The following is a 24829-nucleotide window of genomic DNA, read 5'->3' as shown; positions in this document are numbered from 1 at the left end:
TGTCTGAAACATATGTACATTTACAACATTGACAGCGAACAATATAATAAATATATTTATTTGTAATGTATTGGATATATATTTTGTACGAACTCTTTACCGTAGAAAATTCTCGTTGTTGTGTAAATTTGAGTGAACAATAAGAAAAATATATATAATCTGTGAAGTGACAGCTAGTGTGTCGATATTTTATCGTGTGATCCAGGTTTGACGCAAGCATGGCTACAAGTAGTTGCAGTACGCGGGAAAAATTACTGTCTTTAATTGACGACGTTGAGTTGATAACAAAGTATGTGCTATCTGTTATTGAGTAAACAATATTATTTAATATGAAGGTGCGGGTTGAGAATATCTCAGTATAAAAATAATTAAAAAAAATAGGGTGAAATTATCACTTCACTAAATGCAAGCGGTTTAATTACATTGTAGAAATAACAATGCAAGCGTGATCATAAAATCTCCAAGAGGGTAAAGGTGCAGAATAGCCCGTCAGATTAAAGGGAACTTTTTCTTTTACATGTAATTTTTTCAAATATTTCCTTAAGATGTTCTTGACTGTCATTACCTTGACGTATGCCCAAATTATTGTGTACAGATTGATTATATGCCTGCAAACGGATGTCCTTTCCTTAATGGGTATAAATACGCGTCCTAACGTACGCCAGACAAACTACAGCATTTATTCCGAAGTTGGGCGTCCGCTTTCGTCATGTTTTTTCACTGTTATCTCCTTTCCACACTTTCTACAATTTGTTATTAGGTTCATTAATGCGTGCTCTTCACAAATTTTAAAAGATTTTGCTCGTTATCAATGTATTCCTTCACAAATGTTAAAACTGCTAGTTCATTGCCCTTGTACATTCGCCATATTGGTAACATAAATGCTCGTTTCTTTCCCACTATGCAACTGTTCGGTTATCTTGCGCCAAGTAGTTCCCTCCGCTCGCCATATAGTCCCATGTTTATAACCGCTTATATATAACAAATAAACAGATTTTTCGAGACTTATATATTATCAAGCACACAAACGATCAAATTATCCATATATTTCCTGTAAATTTTAAAAATTTCGCTGGAAACGGACGCCCAACTTTGGAATTTAACACGTTATTAGGTTCATTAATCCGTGCTCTTCACAAACTTTTAAAAGATTTTGCTTGTTATCAACGTATTGCTTCACAAATGTTAAAACAGTTACTTCACTGCCATGTACATTCGCTATTTTGATAACATAAATACTCGTTACTTTTTCACATTGCAACTGTTCGGTTGCCTTGCGCCAAGTAGTTCCCTCCGCTCGCCGTATAGTCCCATGTTTATAACCGTTTATATATAACAAATAAAGAGATTTTTCGAGACCCTTATATATATATATATATTCAAGCACACACGATCAAATTATCCATATCTTTCCTGTAAATTTTAAAAATTTTGCTGGAGACGGACGCCCAACTTTAGAACTTAACCCCAAACTGCTCTACAAAGATAAATCAACTTGCCCCAGGTAACCACTAAAATCGAGAATGCTATCAGCATCACAACAAGAGTGTACCAAAAGAAACTCGCGTAGAAGGCACGTGCGTGGGAGCAGGAGCATCAGTGAAGAGTATCCTGACATGAACGAAAATATTGCATTTTTTTTTTCTAAGTGGCGAATAAAAGCGAAAATGCTATGTCATCAATCAGGGCAGGAGCGCAGCAGAGTAATGCGTTACCAACAGAGGATATACGCGCATAAACGAGGATAGTGAATCAAAAAAATTATCTCGCATAAAAATGACAGACGTTATAACGTTCGTAATGGTTTCACAGTGATTCTATACTTGTAAACAGGTTTCATACATCGTGCAGAAATACTCCACCGGTAGAAATTAGGATATTAGTAGTACTTGATATATACTCACTAACATTAGCTCTGTGGTTCGGATTCTTAGGTCTACGTCTCATGCAGCCCTGCTGCAGAACGGGACGTTAAACTGAATATCAATTCAACGTAGTATAGTCCTAGAATAGTGTGACGCTAGTAACGGTTTACTTATAAACATAAGATACTTGTTTCCTACGTTGTGCAGAAATGCTCCCACAGTAGAGATCAATATCGTGGACAATCTTAAAGTTTTACGTCCCACGTTTATGCCGGTTAGGCTAAAGGAGACGGTGATGATGAGAGATGAATAAATGGTGGAATGAAGAAAGTGGGAGGAAACGGGAGAACCCCGAGAAAACCCACGAGCACGGTGTTTGTCCACCACAAAGTCCACACGGCGCGAGCTGGGATCGAACCAGGGACCACAAGCACCGGAGGTGAACGCTCTACCATTGAGCCATCACGCCCTCATCCTGGACAATCCTTATTTCATATGCACTCACTCATCTTAACGATAAAATTATAATTATTATAACGGTCTATTTCGTCTTGTACCCAACAAAAAAACTCTTACACCTTATATGCGCTTATCGAGCATATTTTAAGTATGTTACTCAGGCCCAACCCTGTGTGTTAATTACTTGTATTTTCTCTGTCAGGCTTCGATGTTCAGAAGCAAATCTCGAACAACCTGAAAATCTACTGGTGGCTGACGTGTACTTGACTGAAGTCGAATTATGCCATATTACATAATATTTATAATTGTAATATGTAAGTCTGAGCTAATCTCAATCTGCCCGCTTTCCTTTTCTAATTTTGTATGGAAATCAATTGAATGCTTATGTAGATTTTTCTCTACAAAGAAAGAAGAAAAAAAACAGTAGTCGCACAAATTTTTAGGGCTTGAGAACTTAGTAAGCTTAAGAAAAACCCGTAGTGAGTTGAGAGATGATGATTGGATATATACCAATTTACATTCACGAAGATGATTTGAAGCAATTTTAAAAAACAAGCTATTTTATGGTACAACCAGTGCCAGCTGGTTAACACCTAATTTGATTTCTAGCAGGGTAAGCCTTTTGCTTCTTGATAAGAGTTGGTGTTCGTGATGATAGGAAGGTTCTAGAACACAGGTCCCCCTTTATAAAACTACTGACATACATTTTACGTTCCTTTTCGTTTCTTATTCTTTTTTGCGTTCTTCTCTTTCAGTTTTTGGACTCTTTTTTTTTTTTTTTTTTTTTAATCGTTGAAATATATTATTTCCGAGACTAACAACACTGAACTTAAATCTTTGAACATTCCACTAGCAGGTTTGTTTATTTTATCACACTTGTCATATGTAAGTCTATAGTTGTATACATAAAGTAATAATAATATTTTAATTAATTATAATTTTAGATAAATAAAGTTTTTTTTTTTTTTGTTATTTCTTTGATTTTACGTGCATACATTTTAATTGAGTTTGCTTCTTATTTTAATCGAAATTCCATTCAGTTTCGTGTTCGGAGTCGATGTTGAATTGTTCATTGGCGGTAGATGTGATTATATTGTGTGAATTTGTCGAAGTATTTATATATTGCAATATATTCCTGTACACCTCGTGTGTTGTGTCTACATTTTATAGTTTCTTTCAGTGTTCTATTTCTTGATACTATTGTGTTTGTATGTATATTTGGGATTTATGGATTTGGAAAAAGTTTTTTTGTGGTATATAGTGTGGTGTTCTTTGAGATTCATTTGTTCGCAATGGATATGTTCTGCATTTTCTGATAATATTGGTTCCTGGTTACTTTTGTTTTTTAGAGCAAGTTGGGTCAACAAAATAAATTATTCGAAATTATAAATTAACCAAAATTGCACTGGCATTGAAGGATTTCTTGTAATAATATATATTTTAAAATAATATATGTGTGGGGGCTCTGACCCCTCTTCCCTGTTATTTTATAATGTAGATTATTGGAAGAGGTCTTTTTATACAAGGGGCCGCGGTGGCTCAGTGGTAGAGCGTTCACCTCTGGTGCTTGGGGTCCCGGGTTCGATCCCAGCCCCCGCCAAGTGAACTTTGTGGTGGACAAACACCGTGTGCGTGGGTTTTCTCGGGGTTCTCCCGTTTCCTCCCACTTTCTTCATTCCACCATTTAATTCATTACTCATCATCACCGCCTCCTTTAGCCTAACCGGCATAACCGTGGGACGTAAAACTCAGCGATCTTTTTATACAAGTGGTATTTTGATTACCGGTAGTTAATGATTTGAAATACGTTTACTTTGTCGTAATTCACGTAACTTGGCTTATGAGTGGTGGACCTGGAAGGCGACCTGTGTTCTAGAACCTGTGATAATACCCCATTCAAAGAAGTGGGTCCGTCCGTATCCCAGAGGAAAAACAATTGCTTCACTATTTCATAATTAAATGATTGATTTATTTATTTATTTATTTATTATTATTATTTTTTTTTTTTTTTTTTTGGTGGATTTCTACAGGATGACAGGGTCCAAAAATTGTAATATTTAATATTTTCTCGTTTCCATTGTAAAGTATATTATTGATAACTGGTGAAAGCTGGATGGATGAAACAAAACCCATTTTATTCAGGAAAGAATAGCGTATGTTACGCCTGATACATTCAGGAAAAGTCACGATTGGCAATTCCGAATTCTGGTGTACTTGTTTGAGAAGGACCAGGACAAATTCCTGGCTCAACTGATGACAGACGACGAAACCTCTTTCAACCATTGGAATCCTGAGAGGAAGCAGGATCCATCCAGCTCCAGCAAGGAGGTCCAACAGGCTGTTTCCCGGTGGTTTGTAAGTAATACCAAAGACTATTTTTTTTTCTCTGGGCTTTCTTCGCTGCCCACAAAGTGGCGACGGTGCATAGACCTCAATGGAAACTACATCGAAAAACAACGATGACCACGTGACTCTATCAGTATTCCTTTCTATCTAGGTAGATAACTTATTGGATGTCCCTCGTAATATAAGAGCTGCGTTATGTTATTAGTACATTCTGTTAGTTCATTAAAAATACACTTATTTTAAATTATCTGTCTGCTGCAATATATTATTGGTAAATCATACTACAATACTAATGTTCCTGTGCTATTGAGAAAAGTTGCTCTTACTAAGAGAATTAGTTTGAAATTAATGGAAAATAACTGTATATTTTTTTCTTTTTTCTGCAGGGAACTACTTGAAACTACAGTTGCACCAAAACATCAAAAGATGACGTCAACGGACTTGTGTCAGCTGACGGAGTTGTTAGTGTTGAAAGACACAGAACTGAAGGACACGTTAAAGGTAACGCATTTCCTCCTCTCTCTGTCCTTTTTATTGTATTCTTGCGGATGAATGTATTCGTATTCTGTGAAGCAAGAGGTCCCACATACATATCATATATATTACATATAATGATAGCAAATTTTCCACAATTCATGATCTCTATATCCTATGTAAGTAAAGGCCCTTTATACCAAATATCGTGCCCGGCAATTTAAAAAATGTAGAATAAAAATCATCCACCTTTGTGTAAAGTTATAAAACAGCATACATATATTATTGTATTTTGAAGCGAATGCTAATTACTTTGTATCATTGATCATAAAGGAACGTCATCTACAGATAACTGTAGTAAAGTTTTAAGGTACATATTTAATACTCAAGAACTCACCTTGTGAAGATTTACTATTTTTGTATCGTAAGCAGCACTGCAACAGCCTGACTGTCAAATGACAAAACGTTTTGAAATATAAAAATAATTTACTTGATTTCTATAACAGGGTGTCTATTGAATTTCATTTTCAAAATCTTAGTATATACAGTATAACTATCAGTAAAATTCCAATACCTATTATAATGATTTTTTTTAAAGTTCTTTAGGAATAATAATACTCTTGATGATTTCAGGTTTGTAATTGTTTTACCATCAAAAGAATATTTTTAATAAATGTAGTTTCTCTGGATTTTTTTGAAATACGAATGATTTTTTTTAACATTTTTAAAGTGCTTCCCAACTCCCATCACAGCCCTCTACTCCACCCATTGCTTTAAATGTCTAATTACAAAATTAATATAACTCTTGCTTTGAAAAAAAATTAGAATCTCAATGAATACAAAATTGTTTTTAAGACTATTAAAACAATTTTTAAAAAAGTATTGTTGACAAATTACCAGTTTCTTGATTTTTCCAGCATGTGGATCAAAATTCCAGTATATTTCCAGTATCAGTAGACACCCTGTATAAAGAGTGAATTTTAGCTTCAGTGACCTCCAAAAAGTTCTCGGAATTTTGTTGAAGCTCTTTCTATCACAATATAAGTAAGTATACATAAACTTGATCACCTTCAAAGTAGGAATCTTCGGAACACATACACTTACTCCACCGTTTCTGCCATTGATGGAAACACGACGGGACGAAAGTCCTTTTTTGGTGTCTTCCCAAGTTTAGCCGTCGCGTAGGTTTTGATCTTTTCTACTGTTGGGAAACGGGTACCGGCGCTGTTTCTTAAAAGCACTGTCACTGTAGGCTATTTTTAAGGCTATCAAAGTACATTTCCCAGGTTTGCACATGAATTTGTTGTTTTTGCGCGTTGCTTAAACTGCGACATTGCTCTAACTACCTAGATTCATCTACGCTACTTATGTACTAACTGTTATGACATGTTTACACATGTCAAATTCATAATTAGGTAATCTAAGGACTACACTGTACAAGATTCATTATGATTGGATCATTTACCCAAGAAAGCCCGTGCTAATTTTACTCTTAAAAGACCCAAGGGGTGCCTCTGAGGCTCCCTGCTGCATATACAATCTACCTGAACTCACCGCGACCATTTTTATTTTCCGTCATTAATAGGCAAGGCTAGTCACTACTTTGCTATGAAATCATTTGTCAATGGTAATAAACAATGAAGGGTATCAAATAATTAGAAAAGTACATATTTCAATAGGAGCCTCAGAGGCACCCCTTGGGCCTTTACGTCAATATAAAAAAATAACGCTATTTTTCTGAGGTAAAGTTAAACAAATGCTTAGGAAACGCAATCAGAGAGTGTATTTCAAAGAGAGAGAAGAATTCTAGAGGGCAGGACACGCAACAAAACATTTATTAAGAATGATTGCATTAAAAGTGGACCAGGGTGCCTCTGAGGCATCCCCTGGGCTTTCTCGGGTTAATACCGAAACTACATCATTCCGGGAAGTTTTTGATTGTCCCTCGTATATTCGCTGATATTAATAGGATTGTGATATGCATAATATTTTGTGTACAGATCTCTCTCCTTAGTTAATTGTCACTTCTTTACTTTTTGAATTCCAGCTGGCAGCAGAACAAGCGAAGATAGACCAGAAGATGGAAGCACTGAAAGCAGAGGTTGAAAGACAAGACCAAATCATTCGCCAGTTGCAACAGCAGCTCAAAGATGCCGAACAAATTTTGGTAATTGACACCTTTCTTTCTTTCTTCTTTAAGTCAGCAGAACGTTCGGAATGTAGTGAAATAAAGCAGAAAGTGGACTAAACTGGAGTTACACTAGCAAATTCATCTCTAGACATTGTCCTACATGACAGTAACAGTAAAATATCGGTATGACGAAATTTTGGGGACCTCCGAAATTATAGTGAAATTTTGTTCTATTGAATTATTTGCTCTCTCTTTTCCTTTTCTCTTTACTATACTTCAGAAGTTTTTTTTTCACGTTTCCCTTTTAAAGAAAAGCGGTCCTTTTTTTGGGGATCAAAAGATCCAGTATATTTCAATTAAAAAATCTTGTAGGTCTTATATCCGCAGGATTCCATATAGTATAGCCAAACCCAAACTATCACTTAACTCAGTATGATGTGCTTATTTCATAGAAAATATAAAAACTCGATTTAGGGCCATTCAAAAATTTTTTGGCCCCTGATTGAAAAACTAATTATTGGCCAAGTTCGCAATCTTTTGATCCTTTTTTTTTTTCTTTTCCCTAAAATTCTTGTTATTCATTTGCTGTGATAAGATTAACTATACACTTTCCTTTACGAACAAAAGACAATAGGGCGGCTAAATGGCTCAGTGGTAGAACACGTACCTCTGGTGCGTTGGCTCCCTGGCCAATTTGTTTGTGGTGAACAACATTGTGTTTGAGAGTTTTTTCTGAGTACTCTCTTTCCTCCTACATTCTCATTCCATTAATTCTTCCATCATCATTCACTTGCCTTAATCATCGTCTCCGTTAGTCTAACGAGCATAATCGTCGGACGTTAAACTCAAAGATTTCATTTGTACGATCAAAAGACAGAATGAGTCGAGATCAAAAATGTGGAATGCGACGTCAACAAACTGTGTGATAAGGCAGAGATTTGAAATAGTAAGTAACGTTCATTGGTTGATTTTAAACTTTGCGTTCCTACTTAGACAATAATGTTATTGGTCATTAATATTACTTCTTACTTTGGAAAGTGCGCAAAGCTTATTGAATGGAATAACGCTCATTGATTATTTTTTAAATCGCTGTCCTGCTTGACTGATCGCCTTATATATATGAAAAAGGACTATTTTGAAAAAAAAAAAGTGAAAACTATTTATATTAAAAAACGGGATGAATTTTAATTATATCTTTATTTGGGCCGCGATGGCTCATGGTGGAGCGTTCACCTCTGGTGCATGGGGTCCTTGGTTCGATCCCACCTCGCGCCAGGTGAGCTTTGTGGTAGACAGACACCATGTGCGTGGGTTTTCTCGGGTTCTCCCGTTTCCTCCCACTTTCTTCGTTCCACCATTTTAATTATTTTCTCATCTTCACAGTCTCCTTTATCCTAGCCGGCATGACCGTGGGTCGTAAAACTCAAATATTTCATTGCATTTCAATTATATCTTTGTAAAAGTTAAAGATAAATGTAGTGTGGAGAGAGACGAAGGTTTGGGCGCAACAACTGGTACAAATAACACACGTAAAGTTACTATTAATTAATTAATTACATATCTTTATTGTTTGGATTCAAATCAGTCGGAAGTGTGGAGGTAGATTCAACTCCAGATCTGAACCTGCGTACACTGAAATGTCGCTTCTATCGCACACAGCACCACTAGTGAATGTGTTTGATTTATTTTCAGGCCACTGCTATCTACCAAGCGAAACAGAAGTTGCAGTCGATAGCAAGAGCTAACAAGAGACCTGTATCCTCGGAGGAGCTAATTAAATTTGCGCATCGCATTAGCGCTTCGAATGCTGTGTGCGCACCATTGACCTGGCAACAGGGAGATCCTAGGCGGCCATATCCTACAGGTATGAAATCAGTTATTCATAGGTAGCATTTACTTTTGTAATCTTATTTCTAAATTGCTTTCATGAAACCATGGAACTGGATGAGTAATACACGTGATTTAGAGTTTGATACCCGATGAGGGCACTGAATTTTCCTATAGAAGGTTGTTCACTTTATATCCGACGCAGCAAGTTATGACGCAGGACAGGCATGGGAAATTCTGTCCCACTCCTCCCTGCAAGCTTTCCCTTGACCATCCAGGGTGTACGAACTGCGATGAAGAAGTTGTTTCAACAGTCCAAATGCGCAAGAATCCATTGGACTGGCATCTGGGCTTTCCACAGGAATGTCTTCAAACAGAATGACACGAATTCATTTCTGTTCCATTTCCTGATAAAAGCGTAGCGATGTTCTGGCAGTATGACTCAAAATCTTGTCCATATGGATCATCACCTGGTTCGCGCGTCCATTCCATATGATTGTGGGATGCCTCTCCGCTAGATAGGTGTCAGAATGGATTCGTGTATCTTGCATTCACCTTCAAGTTTTTGTTCATGTTGCGTATAATGAATTTACCCTTATATCCTCATCCCGCAACAACCGTAAAGCCACGAGAGAAACTCCCTTCACTGAAGAACAAAGTTGCTGCGTCCCTTCAATGTCACGGTATGTGACCACCAGCAGTGAGATAGACATATGATTCATCCATTGTGAGAACTTTCTTCCATTTGGAACCCGCCAGGTACTTTTCATATATTTTCCTGCAGTTCGTATTAAGTTCGGCAATGTGACGCGGTAGCAGGTGGTTTACACGGGCCTTCCGCACACACTTCAACCTGAGGCATTTGCGAATTGGTTTGATCATAGTTGACGGTGCGAGGTGGAATCTGTGGCTTATATCACATTGTGTCGGGGGATTTTCTTGGCGTGCCAATCGACGGATTCCCCTTAGCACTACAGGTGTCCCTTTGCATGCAGCCCTTCTCCTGAGTTTTCATTAGTGAATGTTTCGGAGAGGGAGCCTGTTGTGTGTTAACAGGCCGCAATAAGTTTCGCAGTAGTCACTCTGAGTGTTAACTTATTCTTTCGTCACTGTTTCACAATACCTACGTACGAAAATTTAGTATGGAAAAGGTTCATCACGTAGCCTCCTAGTACCGGTTGATTTTCAGCGCCATTTAATAATACTCATTATCAACACTCACGCACCTAGAGGGTCAGACACAACACTGCACCCATCAGCAAGCTCATAGTTCTAGCACGATACACCAGGTGACAGCATCGAATCGAAAATTATCGGATATATACAGCGAATAACTTCTGTGTTATGGTGAGGACAGGTGAAAGCATTGGCATGTATTTCAATTAAGAAATAACGCATTATGGATCAAAAATCTGTAGTGACCAAACATCACCATTGAGCATGCGTCTTTTGGCCGGTAGAACTACTGAAAAATAATGGGTGAATAACTAACACCAAGGGACGTGATCATTTGTCCATAAATAACAGGTGTTCGTTAGAGGGGCTATCTAAATTTAGTTATGCACAATTCATGCGGTAATTGTGTGCATGTGTTTGTAGACTAGTATTAAAACACTATACTCAGTTTCGAATTACTGGGGGGTTGAGAGAATATCTCTCTGTGAAGTATCGCTGGGGTATGGATTTGATATGGGTGTGTACTGCAAAATATATTTTATATGGTGTTTATATATGGGGAGATTTTTCTCTTCAAGTACTTGTCATCAATAATACACAATGAAAAATGCACGAATGGACCGCAACTCTAATCCGGTCCTTACACGTGACGGGCAGGAGAGTGGCTGAAAGCCAAATTTGAGTGCCAATTGGTCATATTTGGCAAGAGATCAAACCAATAGATGTCAAAGTAAGCCAGAACATAGTGTAAAGGCTCCGAGAAAAACTTCGACAAATTAAGGATGGTGCTGCCTTTTCCATTTTGTAATTGTGTATTCTTGTACGGGAGATAAGCCAATCTTCAGGTAATGAGTTTGAAAAACAAAGATAAAAGTAACTTATTTTTATTTGATTTTTTCGTGTTGTGCAGAAACTTTTTATTTACTCACCCGCTAGTACTTTAAACTGTATTTTGTCACTATTAAAATAATAATAATCACTTTCTTTTGTTTGCTTTCTGTGTAGATATCGAAATGCGTGTGGGCTTCCTTGGACGCCTGAGTGATCTACCAAACGGTCAGCTTTTACAACAGAGCAGCCTTGATGGACTTCACAGGCCAAGTCATCCACCAGGAGCAGGTAAACAGGCTTCCATTATTTTATATTGATTCACAATGAAACAACGTAGGAAATAAGTGGGCTGCTCGTAATATACAAAATTTCATTAAAGAAAACAAAATAGATCCTACAATGTGTATGAGAGTTTGTGTTCATATAAAGTCAGCCGACACTTCTACAATCGTTAATACCCACGCGGAAAACAAGATTCCGCTTCATCAGTGAGTAGTAGGTTGCTGAGATGAAAATCCTTCGTTATGAGTGAGAGTATGCGTTTATGTCGTGCTTTTTGTTCACTACTTCACATATCTTCGTATGAAGATGACTTCTGTCTATACTTTTTAAACACTTCAGTGAAAATATTTTCTCTGAAGAATTCTTAAATACTTTACACACAATATATATACGAGGGGAAGTCAAGAAGTAAAGGGACTTGAGAAAAGGTACATTTATTCTAATGATAGAAAACAAAAACATACATTATTTTTCTACATAATCTCCTAGCATTTTAATGTACTTTTCCCAACGTTTTTCAAGTTTTTTTGTTCCGTCGGGAAAAAGTCTTCGGTTGCACCTGTAACCAATTTTGCACCGCTTCAATGACTAGCTGGTGGTTGACATTTAAATTTCTTAACTTCTGGTGATGATGGGCGTTTCCAAATCATGCTCGCAGCCTTACTTACCGGTTCGTGATGATGTACCCAAGTTCCTCAGTCATTGAGGTCGATGGACTGCCCGATCTTTCCTCGTCACATAAAGAAGTTCTTCCCTGTTTGAAACGCTCTATTCATTCGTACATCTTGCTTCGATATAAACAGCTGTCACCATACTGCGCTTCACTGTCCTCATTTCCTCCTTGATGCAGATTGACAATGGAGCTGCCATGTTTAACGGTCTGCAACACTCCAACGATTAACGCGGGAATAAGTTAGACAAGTTGTATAGAAGTATTGCAGATACCACTAATTCAGCGCTGGATACTAGCAGTGCTACCAAACCCTAGTGCTAGAAATTGCAAAAAGTCCCTTTACTTTTTTACTTCCCCTCAATATATATATATATATATATATATATTGAGAATTTAATTTTTTAATATACCTCTGAGGAAGCTGGTTAAATAACAACTGGGAACGATTATAAATGGAAAAGTGCTGCAGTGTGTTTTGAAGTAACTTCTTGAAAGAATCAATATATGTATCAGTTAATGCCTCGAAGCGTGGAAACAAAGAAAGAAAGAATTTCACTCTATTATTATTATTATCATTATCATCCTCCTCCTCCTAAGAGTTCTTTAAGGAAGGAAAGGTTAAAAAGAGGAAGAGAAACTGGTTGGGATCCCAACCCCCTTTGTGTTTTTCTCTCTTTCTTTCTTCACTGAATGCCAGGGAGACTATTTCCACTGTATTAGGCTTGTAGCTAAACCACTTAATATCATCATGGAATATCCCTTTCCTACACCCCTGAAGTATTTAATTTTATTTACATTATTTTCGGAGATAATTATAACATAATATATAATCCAGTGGGCCTTTGATTGCTTCAGTTCTCGGTTTCTGGTGTCCACCCAGCACCTAAAGAAATTGGGGTGCTGTTTGAAGAAAGAATGAGTGCTCTAGTTTAAAAAGTCAGACGTGTTGAGAGCCAGTGTCTCGAATTTAATTATATACACTCGTAAACATTCCCTTTGTACCTCCTTATCGCACAGTGAATTAAGACTGAATTATAATTAAATATATATATATATATATATATATATATATATATATATATATATATATATATATATATATATATAATGAAATAAAATAAAACTTGCTTTGCATGACAAATTTCGGGAAATTGTGAGGACAAAACGTAAGGTATCGTCTTCTTTTTCTACATAAAACGAAGATGCTTGGTAACTTTATCCTAGTAAAGGAAACAGTTAAACTGTGGGTGCTCACGTGGCGGCATTTTCACTTGTAGTATCACGAATCATTGGTAATTCAATCAAACCATATATATGCGTTTAAAACCTTTGGGATCAGGCATGTATTTTTCTGAGAAAAAGGTATAAATACCACCCACGCTAGTATCCGAAGGTTAATTTGTCGGAGTAAAATCATGAAGATATGGCCATATTATAGAACTTGCATGTTCTTTGTGGTAAACTTAAGGACGTTGATTGTACTTAATTTTCTGATATTAGATCTTTCTTCTCGAAACTTGAAAATGTAAACTAGCGATGTATTATCAGAAATAAAATAAACAGTTGTTTTTCTTGCTTTCAGAGCCTCCATCTCAGCAAGGAACATTTTCGTGGCATCCGTCAGGTGAAATCCATATGTCGGTGGCCAATCAAGGGACAGTAGCAATGGACACGCGAGGGCATAATAAGGAGAATGAAGACGTCGAAGTTATGTCCACGGATTCAAGTAGCAGTTCTTCCAGTGACTCTCAGTGAATTATAGTATTTACGTTAACAGTAATTGATCAATATACGGTTTCTATCGAACTTGAACATAAAGCGAAGTGACTCGTTGTATTAGTCAGGGGAAAGTGTTGGAATTTTTATCTCGGTTTTTATCGGTGGATTTCTTGCTTTCGATTAATGTGGATTCAGAAGCATGTAGAGTGCGCATTGTCTATTCTTTAAGTTTGTATAATTTAAGTGAAAAAACGTACGTAAAACGTTTCCATACCTGGATTTGGACTGTTCCGGTCAAGTCCGTTCGAATCTGTATTTTAAGAATTAGAAATCTGAAATACCGACCCAAGGAAATAACCGAGTTCATAAAGCAAAAATTTTGGCATGTCTACCGTAGTAGACCAAAAATGTACTCATTGAGACGAAATAGGTGGACATTTGACTTCGTTATTATAAAGTTGTGTGCAAGCTAACACCGAACATGTCTTACTTGAATATCGGAGTCATAATGATAATTTTCTTATTTGAAATACAGGGTTTTATTATTGTTTATTTATTTTGTGCGTGTACTATCCGGTTGTATCGTGACGGTTCAGTGTTTGAGTTACAGCAGTTGAATTACGTAGTCTGCCTCGAAACTAGCAATTTGTCATATTTGGATGGCATAAACAGTTTCCATAGCTAAGAAATTGCTTTGTATTTCTTGTGATTATTGTATGTATTCAGTTCTGTACTTGAAACGTTGTTATTCTGTTTATTTGTATGTTTTCTGCATTATGAGAACCATTTTTTTCCATTGTAATTAAATTGAAAGATTTTGATAAATTATAAAATATCATACTGAAATTTTCACTACCTTCAAGTTGTTATAACATTCATGGTTGGTCCAGATACTCCGTTGTTCCATAGTTCATTTGGACCAATCTGGTGAATGCTAAAATATAGTAGTGTATTTTGTTAATCTTCATCCGAAACCATGTATTTCAATCATATAGAGACCATGTCAAAGGCAAATAATTTATTTGGCATTAATTCCTGGAAAGTATACTTCGAGAACCTCAACGCACAACGGGTGCTTCCTCTAACAGTCCAAAGTTTCGAACGCCTGGATTACAGACGTGAACACTGTGCTATTCAGTGTAGTTTCCGTAATCAATGGAGGAAATAACCGATTTTACGAGGGCATGCTGATAATTTTTGCCTCCCTATTTTTTTTATTTTTTCAGGTACCTTCAGAAATCGTCGAATGAAGGCAGCAATGTAACTGGTGGTTTGTGACTTGAGCAGAGCCCTGCACGAGCCGGGCGTGCCCGGTTCGGCCCGGACACACTGAAAGACGGATCGGAAACTAATGTTAGCCTATGCTAATCATGTGTTTGAGAAACTGACTCTTTATTTAAGACTGCAAAGTACTGTAATACTACTACGACTGCTACGACTTCGCGTCATAGTTGGCATGTCTGGTGGTACCGAATTTACCTTCTAAGTACAGAAAAAAAAGGAGAAATACTAGTTATTATGGCCAGTCTGCGTAGAATGTGATCCGGTGCTTGATCTACGAGGGACAACGGTGGTTCATTAGGAAAAGCACTCACATCTGGTGCTAGAGGTCGTCGGATCAATCCCTGCTCGTGCTATATGAGCTTTCTGGTGGACAAACACCGTATGCGTGGGAGTTTCGGGGATGGTCCCGTTTCCTCCCACTGTTTTCATCCCATCATCATCCATACGCCCTGAGCCGTAGTTACCTAAAGAACGTATGATAAAGTCAAGTACTTGATATACTAAGTAGAATTTGGTACGCTACCATTAGACCACGGAGGCCAAAACCGTGAACTGGCGTGCTCATAAGATCAGCGCAATTTGTAGTAATGTTCAATTAGCAAGGAAATACCAAATGGTGTTACATGTTCCTGTATTGTTTATAGTATGATGCTACAAATATGACAAAATATAATGATCAAATAAATCACCAAGACGCCAGGGTCGATTAGTTCCTGGAACGGTGGCTCAGTGGTTGAGCGTTCACCTCTGGTGCATGGGGTCCCTGGTTCGATCCCAGTTCTCGCCAAGTGAACTTTGTGGTGGACAAACACCGTGTAGGAGGGGGGGTTCTCGGCGTTCTCCCGTTTCCACCCACTTTATTCGTTCACCATTTCTTCTTTAGCCTAGCCGGCATAACTGTCGGACGTAAAACTCAAAGATTTCATTTTCATTGCTTTGTTTTCGTATCACTAGTAATAGCAGTAGTGGTATTCGCTGTCGTATTAGTATAGTAATGAGTGGTAGCAGTAGTGGTAGTAGTAATAGTAGTAGCAGTGGCAGCAATAGTGGAATTAGCACTAGCATTCGTAATCGTAATAGTAATAATGCTATTAGCAGTAGTGTATTAGTATCACATATGGTGTAGCAGTTTTACATATATTCTCTGTTACTCGTAATGCACTAGTGAGTGTAGTATAAGACTTCTACGTCCATGAGCTGTATTATTGTACCTAGGTATAATAAACATGGCTGGACAGAGCAAGCACAGAAAACACATAGACAGACAGAATAGGGATATAGAAAACAAACCTTGGGTAACCTTTCACACGATTTTCCCTTTCCAGAAGGACAAGTAGAGATTGCAATATTATGACGACACATTTCTCATTTTCCATTGCATATTGAAGGATTGACTTGACTTATCAGACTTGGTTGATCTCAGGCCGGTTACGCCCGGCTCGTTTAGGGTCCGGTCCGTTCTCCGCCCGGCTCGAGATTCGGGCCGAGCCGGGCACAGAACACAGATCCATCCGGGCAGTCTTCGGGCCTGGGTTTGCAGGGCTCTGACCTTGAGGTGTAACATGACAGCACGTTTGGATATACGGTTAAAACAGTAGGCATTGATACAGTTTCTCACAGCAGAGGGTGTTCCTATTGACATTCATCGTCGAATAGTGCAGCATGTGTTGATGTGAATAGGGTGAGGCGTTGGGCCCGAAAGACCAAGTACTCAGATCCGGGCACCTCATCATTGAACGATGAACGCCATACAGGAAGAGCAGTGAGTGTGAGAGATGATCATTACAAACAATATTGATGACTTGATTCGTCAGAATCACAAAGCAGGAACTGTCCAATACCCTTGGCATCTCACGTGAAAGGTGGTACACACTATTCTATGTTTCGGGTACCGCAAAGTATGTGCCCGTTGAGTGCAACGTCTGTTAACAGAAGAAATGAAACAAAAGAGGTTACACATTTGTCAGCAACTTCTGCAGCGGTACGAGGCTGAAGATTATGCTTTTCTGCAGACAATTCTCACAGATGATGAGTCATACGTCCATCATTATGGCTCTAAAAACAACAGACAATTCATGGAATTTCACCACAATGGTTTTCCAAGACCCAAAAAAACCAAAACAATGCCATCAGCAGAAAAGGTGCTCCTGACAGTGTTCTGGGATAGCCGAAGTATTGTTCCTTGTGAATTCTTGCATAACAGGAAAAATATAAAGTTTGAGTCGTCAACAGGGTTCGACAGGGAGTGGATATCCTCTCACACCATGACAATGCAAGGTGTCACACAAGCCACATGACTAAATCTGCATTTGAAACCATGAAGTTCACTGTAACACCCCATTCACCCTACAGCACTGATCGTGCCTAGTGATTTCTTTTCTTTCTTCTTCTTCTTCTTTTTTGTTTTTGTTTGTTTCCAGAATTAAAGGTACATTTGAAGGGCACACACTACACCTGTGGTGCAGAAGTTGAGACTACTCTTCGCCATCGTTACAATCACATGATCTGAGTTCTACGCCGACGGCATGAAAGGACTTGTTTATCGTTGGCGCAAATATATTGCAGTAAATGGCAACTATGTGGAAGAATGAGTACACAATTCTCTACAAGATTGTGTAAGCTTTCATTTGGTAGTACATACTTGACTCTGTGATTTGTAGTTTTATTTTTGTAAGCATGGAGGCAAAAATTATCAGCATTCCCTCGTATATCCAACAATTCCTCTGTAGATGCAAATTCAATGGTAATGGATTATCATTGAATTGGCGTCGGTAGAGGAAATGTGGGTAGTAGTGTGTGGAGCTCACCTCTGGCGCGTGAGGTCTTTGGTTCGATGCACTAAATGTGCTTTCTGGTAGACAAGCACTGTGTGGATGTGGTTTTTCGTGGTTTCCTCCCACTTTCGTCATTTCACCATCATCATCCATGTCATCATCATTGTCTCCTACAGGAGTCAGTTTATCATACACAATTCAGCCGTCAGAAGTATTCCGTAATAGCCCCCGAGCTTGTCCACGCACAACAGAAGTTATGGTACAATCCATGCGGTATGAGAAGCTGGACATCAGATTCAAATGATAGAATGGAAGAAGGTCACAGATGCCACATAACAGTGTATATATATATATATATATATATATATATATATATATATATATATATATATATATATATATATATATATATATAAACAGTAGATAGTCGTTATATGGAGACACCTGCATTCTATATGTATGCCAGCACGAAAGAGATTACTTCAGCAAACAATAAATTTGCAGTCTGACAATGCTTCACCTAAGTTTCTTCCATGTCTTTGGCATCATTGACTTCTATGTCCGATTTTGTAACATGGCGTGTTTTGTGTTATCTTGGATCCGATAGAATGTATGTTCAGGAATTTGATTTGATTTTGAGTTTAGCGTCCGTTTGAGCTGCGAGGCTAACACCTGCAACCCTCAACATGGAATCCGAACTACACGAGCTGCCGCCGGGAATCGAACCCGGGTGCCCGTACGCTGCTTAGCCACGGGGAACTGATGGCTGTTCAGGGGATGGACTGGGTAACGTACTGGTTAATGCATCTGTAAGGTAAGCTGGGTTCGATCCTAGGTCGTCGCATTTTTTTTTTTTTTTTCACTATTATTATTCGAAGGAACTTTAGATGCTGGATTCTTCCGTTTAGTGGTAAACATATTATATAATAGCGCAGTTTCGTGAAACGTTCAATCGCTGTAATGGGGCGTTTACACTTACAGTGCCCGAGAATTATCTTGGCAGTGACGCCAGCGCTCTCAGTTGCAAGGCTACCAACTTACGCTACTCACAAATAGTACTTAGAAAGCTCACTGAACGCTTCGTACGTCACGTCGAAACTGCAGTGTAATAATATGCTGTTAGCAAACTATGGGAGAATTTAGATAACAATTGATTTGTATAATTCTAGTATATATGTGCATTGTTATGACAAAGAAAGAAAAAAATAATATTACTAACAATTATCAGAATATTTTAAAATGTACACAATAAATCACAACAATACAAGTAGAAATAATTTACTCTTACCTTTAGTCTATCATTGGTGAGCAACCGAGGTCGTCTGAATCGTCGCTATAAATTCCAGGCCCGTCTTCCGGATTACTGTCTGTTACAGAACTATCGGATTCTGAATGGCTTCCAACACTCACAATTAAATTGTCAATCCGTTCATCCATAAGACAGTCCTTTTCCCAGTAAAACTGTTCCCATTTTCGCGAGTTTTCAACAGCCTTCCTCCAGTCTTCTTTCGTTACTTGTTTGAAAGCTTCTCTACACTTTGTTTGGTAAAAGTTTTGTTATTGACAGCGATGTATTTCTTCACGTTTGCCCATATTAATTCAATAGGGTTAAGGTCAGCATGGTATGGCGGTAGTCTTATTACTTTATGTCCTTTGCTTGTTGCAATTTCATCAATAACATATTTTACATGTTGAGGTTTGTTTTTCTTTATCAATTCATAAAGTTCAGCAGCTTTCAAGAAATCCGGATTATGGGGTACATTATGAGCCGATAACCAGGACAACATTTCTGATTTTCTACTATTGGAAGTTGGAACTTTTTCAATTTGTTTGTTGTGAAATGGAGCATTGTCAAGAATGATCACTGAGTTTTCTGGTAAATTTGGAATGAGTTGCTCTTGAAACCTCGAAAAAAATTTATCACCATTCATGTCACCATGATAATCTCCAGCACTTGGTTTAGAGGAAAAGACCAGCTTTGCACCTTCTACAAACCCGTTTTCACTACCGGCATGGACGAGAATGAACCGAGGACCTTTTCCAGTCGGAACTCGTAACCCTCCACAGCCCTCCGAGTCTAACCAGACTTTCGGTACAGTATGATGCGTATGAACGAAACTTTCATCTAAGTAAACAAAGTGTCTTTGAGGTTCGTTTACGCGCAACCTCCTCACTTCGCGTATATATTTCCAAACGACAATATCGCTTCTTTCAAGAAGGAGATTTCTGTTGCCAATAGAATGTGTTTTAAACCTAAAACGCAACTTGCGCAGTATTTGTCGTAATGCCCACTCAGAACCCTTGAAGTTAATGCTTTTCTTAAGTTCATACAATAATTTATTTACGGCCACGGCAATGCCTTCAGCATACATATTGTGAATTGTTCTACGAATACTGCTTCGTCGAAAGAATCTAAATTTGTTTGCCTTTTCTGGGTATTTGGTCTTGCTTTACCGGGTGTCACGACGGGTTGTCCTGTATTTAGACTTTTATCCTTCTCTTTCACAATTCGCCACACGGATCTCTCACTGACACATATTGCTCGGGAGGTTTCACGCACACTATCAGATTTATTGTTGTTTGATGCAAAAAAGATGTAAACATTAAAAACAATGTCTCTTGCATCACTATGCAACGGCTTGCCTTTCTTTATGGCACTATCACCCATTCTTATACACAAAATTTCAAACACGAGAACAAAACAAAAGGATTCACAACTCTTACCAGTCATTACACACTGTATAGCCCTACACAAAGAAAACACGCGCTTTCCAGTTCATTTCGTTTCTTTTCTTTTCTTTCTTTTCTTTTTTTTTTTTTTGTGTGTGTGTGTGTGTGTGTGTTTTTCCTGGAAGCGCTGTTCCTGTGCCCTATCGGTAAATATTAGAATTTTCGAAGCTACATTCACAACCCCCACGCTCTGTTTCCGCGTGCAAGAAACACGTTCACATATCATCCTCTAATTCAAGAACTGTGATAGGTAAAAACATGGGGCTTTCTTTAAAATAAACTTTGAACTTCCCTTTCCATTTCGTCCACTGCATGTTTGTGTCTATCTTCAACAGAACGGAAGTTTGTAGCATGTTGAAATCTGAGTGTTGTTAGAACAGGATAAAAACTAAGTGGCTATCATTTAAAATTATTTTTCACATACTTATAATATAAAATTCAAATATAAAATAATAATATTCTTCATGAAAGTTATATAAATTGAAAAGCAAAAAATATAGCATTTACGTCTTCTCAAACTCCAGTTATCGTTACACAAAGATTACAAATATATTTGTCAGAAATTAATCTCCCATTTCTGTTCATTTGCTTTCGCTTTCCTGTTGTAGAGAACACTGCTTGCTGTTAAGTTGGTATTTGTGTTCGCGCATTTTCTCTTTCCTGAGATTGGACGTTGAATTGAACGAAGCGTCTGTTTTAACCAGTGGGACTGCATTTGAGCAATAGCGGTGTCTACGTCACTGCCAAGATAATTCTCGGGCACTGTAGTCGATTTGCGTTCGATTCAGTTGAATTGACGTCACTTTCAACTTAATCGACCGTGTAAACAGGACTTCAACTTAATCGCTTGTTGATCGAAAGTGACTAATCGACTAGCAACTGAATTGAAAGACGTTCTATATTCTGTGGTCGATTCTATTTTCTTCTGCTATAACACCGCAAATTGTACCAATTACTTTTTGCTTGGACATCTTTAAAATTGCCAGTCGATTTCGAATCGACCAGAGGAGAGCGAGTGGACAAGGAGCATTCAATTTTGGTTGAAACAATTGAACACATCCATCGATCTCACTCGGTCTAGTTGCTTCGATTTAGTCGCAAATGCAGCGAGTCGATTTAGCCGTGCGACTAAATCGACCAAGTGTAAACGCCCCATAAGGCCTCACGGTCTAGTGAAGATACAAATCCCATATAATCTAATTTAGGTATTTGACTATTATCTCTGGTGCTTGAGGTCCCTGGTTCAATCCCAACTCGCGCTAAGTGAACTTTGTGCGTGGGTTTTTTCGGGGTCCTCCTGTTTCCTCCCACTTTCTTTAATTCACCATTTCATTCATTTCACATCATCATCGTCTTCTTTAGCCTAACTGGCTTATTCGTGGGACGTAAAACTGAAAGATAGGCTATCATTTCATTTTTTTTTTCCTTTCACTACAACTTACTTTTCTTTTCATAATCACTGCAACCTTGGATATCCTAACCTTCGTAGTCTTGAATATATCTTCGCCATTGTAATCCCACCATTCATTTGTAATTTGCTCTTTTATTTCTTATTTCATATAGTGAGTAATTCTACTTTTTACAGCAATTGAATCATATGGTGTTAAATTGCAATATGTGTTTAGTGTGTATATAATCCAGAACTTAAATTTATTTAAATATGTTGGAAAATACCTTTTAAGTCCACCAAGTTTAGTTGTTCTCTTCCCTTGTTGACTAAGGAGTTAAGGTGTGTAATACAGAACCTTGTTTTAATACTCTTTGTACATAAAGTTGCGTTAGATAACGTTGGACCTCCGTAAACTTTTATATCTATAAATAGTGTAGTACAGGCGGTTTTTGTAATGAGATTTTTTTTTTTTTTTTTTTTTTGTACAACAGATGAAATAATAAAATTAAAAGTTCATATAGGGTATTCGTCTTTTCCTTTCAATAAATTAAAGGACAGGAAATAAAACCGATAGAAATAGTGATATCCTTTCTAGAAAATGTTTTGATGCCAGCTCGACTTACGTGAGACATTACAATGTGGTTGATAGTATTACACAACCTGTCCAGTAAGTTCAATGAATGACGTCATATTGCTTACGGTCGTAAGAGTGCACCACTGACGAGTATGCTTAGTGTGTGTAAACAGCACATTATACAGGGTGTCTATTGGTCGCGAAATTTAGCTTTTGGGTCACGATTTTTTTTTTTTTTAATCTGTACAAATATAAGTATAAAATGGAAAATTTTGTTCTATGAATTGTCAAAATTCACCGCCCAAAATGTCTGTATTCATTCGGCTTTAGACGCTACCAAGTCGCTAGCAAATTACGCTTCTATCGCATGCATGAAAATTCGGCCTAATTCACACCGAAATTCTCTCTCTGCTAAATTTTATGGTTTGGGAAAGAAAAGGTCACGAAATTTCATTTTGGAATTTTAGTAGACACCCTGTTATAGAGTGAAGGTGTAGTACGCGCGGTCGAAACCAAAAATAGAGGAGGGAATGAATATACTATTTCGTTTCCACATGAAATGACAGTTAACGAAGAACGTGCTGTCGCTTTAAAGTGTGTTTATGAGTGGTTTATACGTTTTCGAGAAGGGCGGGACACCGTGGAAGACTCCCCGAACTGTCCACCCTCCAAGTGCACGCACCCTGAACAACCTACAGAAAGTAAAGAATCGTCATGTGAGAGTTCGAATCATAATGGAGGACGTGGGAATTGGCCATAAGACGGATCGCCTCGTAATGAGCTAGGATTTAGGTAAACCCCAGCTTTGCTCCCGACTCGTGCTCCACACTTCGGCTTGAAATCTCCATCAACATGTGGGTCCAGACCCAGAATCCTGAAAATCATCGTCACGGGCGATGAGACTTGGTGCCTGAGGTACGACCCCGGAAGGCAAACGTCAAAGAATGAATGGCGGGGTCTAGGATCGCCGTAAAGTAAGAAGGTGCGAAGTGAGAGATCCGCATCAAATTTAGAAAGCTCTCTTTTGTCAAGGTAATTATTGTACTTGGATTTAACTTGCCTTTTGTCCTATGCACAATTTCACTACACACTATGCCTTACTCTACTCAAGTATTAAATGGGCAAATGCACAACACCACTATTATTTTGGTTCTTCGCAAATTTCACTTAATAGTTTTACGTCATACTGTACTTTAAGAAGAGAAAGGATAGGTTCAAATTTCGCATTCTCTTTGTAACAACGTAGCGTCTTCTTATATGAAGTAATTCTTTCCTCTCAACAATGAACTTCAATAAGCTACATTTTATAAGTTAGAACACAAATTTCAGTGTGCAACTCAACTTACCTTCAGCACTTACTTATCATGCATGATCTCAAAACCTAAGAGTTTTCCCACCAGATGACAGATAGAAGCAGCATAGGCTATAGCACGGCCATCAAGAGATGGTCTCTGACGTTTCTTACCACATGCGGTGGGACATTGCAGCCCCTACTTTGATACCAGTGTTACCAACCACGATCACTCTGTCATATACCATTAATTAAATTGCCACTACAGTTGCACCGAAAAAAAACTTGACACGCGAGTAGTGGCAAGGTCACTGCGAGCTGTCAGAGACGTTCTCTTACTGGACGCACTATAGGTACAAGCAAGTGATCCAGTTAACACCACTTATTTACAATATGCCATTACCACCACTTATTTACAATATGCCATTACAAGCATAAATACATTTTTTAAAACCTTCATTTACACTGAACAACGACAATTCACGGCACACTATACATCACTAGATGAATCGTAACAACAACGTGGTCAACGAACTATAATAGTTGGTAGAAATACGTGTGTATTCACTGCTCTCAAGATAATCTGATTGCCTCAAGCATTGTTATGCCATGATTATTACTACTATTTCTTCGTAACAAAAGTTCTTTGACCAACTAGGGGCTCAGAAGAGGTTTTGGTGACTCTATGATACCTCGCGGGAGTTCTAATATGAAAAATCTTCAAGAATGTCCGTTTGATGACGACTTCAGACTGTTAAATAATTCCCTGCGCGTTTTCTAGGGAGGTGGAGGTGGAGCGAGTGCCTAACTTGTTGGGAAACTACTTTAAAGCAAACTAAAGATGTCAATATATAATCTGTGTTAAGAGATTGGTAATATTGTAACCAGCCAGTTATAAACTTGTATTTCTGTTGTACTTTGGTTTCAAATTTAATTTTTGATGAACAAAACAAGGAAAAAGATTCCTTTACATACTCTCAGATCAAAAATCTATATTATAAAA

The 24829-nt window shown here is 37.9% G+C and overlaps 2 protein-coding genes across 2 annotated transcripts; one reads left to right on the top strand and one right to left on the bottom strand.

Annotated features, from left to right (window-relative positions):
- On the top strand, positions 1 to 14629 carry MED4 (mediator complex subunit 4). The gene is made up of 6 exons (XM_081756853.1): positions 1 to 289; positions 5057 to 5171; positions 7192 to 7311; positions 8968 to 9139; positions 11284 to 11397; positions 13647 to 14629. The coding sequence occupies exons 1-6, from the start codon at positions 219 to 221 to the stop codon at positions 13817 to 13819; spliced, it is 765 nt and encodes a 254-aa protein (XP_081612979.1). The 5' UTR covers positions 1 to 218; the 3' UTR covers positions 13820 to 14629.
- A 4723-nt stretch (positions 14630 to 19352) lies between these two features.
- Positions 19353 to 20213, bottom strand: LOC145683228 (uncharacterized). Its single transcript, XM_081754596.1, has one exon. It carries the CDS (start codon positions 20211 to 20213, stop codon positions 19353 to 19355), a length of 861 nt encoding a protein of 286 aa, XP_081610722.1.
- Positions 20214 to 24829: the final 4616 nt, after the last annotated feature.

This window comes from Thermobia domestica, chromosome 4 (assembly GCF_964235325.1).
Source record: "Thermobia domestica chromosome 4, izTheDome1.hap1.1, whole genome shotgun sequence".
NCBI classification, from domain to species: Eukaryota; Metazoa; Arthropoda; class Insecta; order Zygentoma; family Lepismatidae; genus Thermobia; species Thermobia domestica.
This window is presented reverse-complemented; position numbering and strand designations above follow the sequence as displayed.

Excerpts from the sequence above, each read along its gene's own strand:
- LOC145683228 (XM_081754596.1), bottom strand. The coding sequence starts at position 20,213 with ATGTATGCTGAAGGCATTGCCGTGGCCGTAAATAAATTATTGTATGAA.
- MED4 (XM_081756853.1), top strand. The coding sequence starts at position 219 with ATGGCTACAAGTAGTTGCAGTACGCGGGAAAAATTACTGTCTTTAATT. Across the intron at positions 5,172-7,191 it reads AACTGAAGGACACGTTAAAG|CTGGCAGCAGAACAAGCGAA; the intron begins GTAACGCATTTC and ends TTTGAATTCCAG. Across the intron at positions 9,140-11,283 it reads TAGGCGGCCATATCCTACAG|ATATCGAAATGCGTGTGGGC; the intron begins GTATGAAATCAG and ends CTTTCTGTGTAG.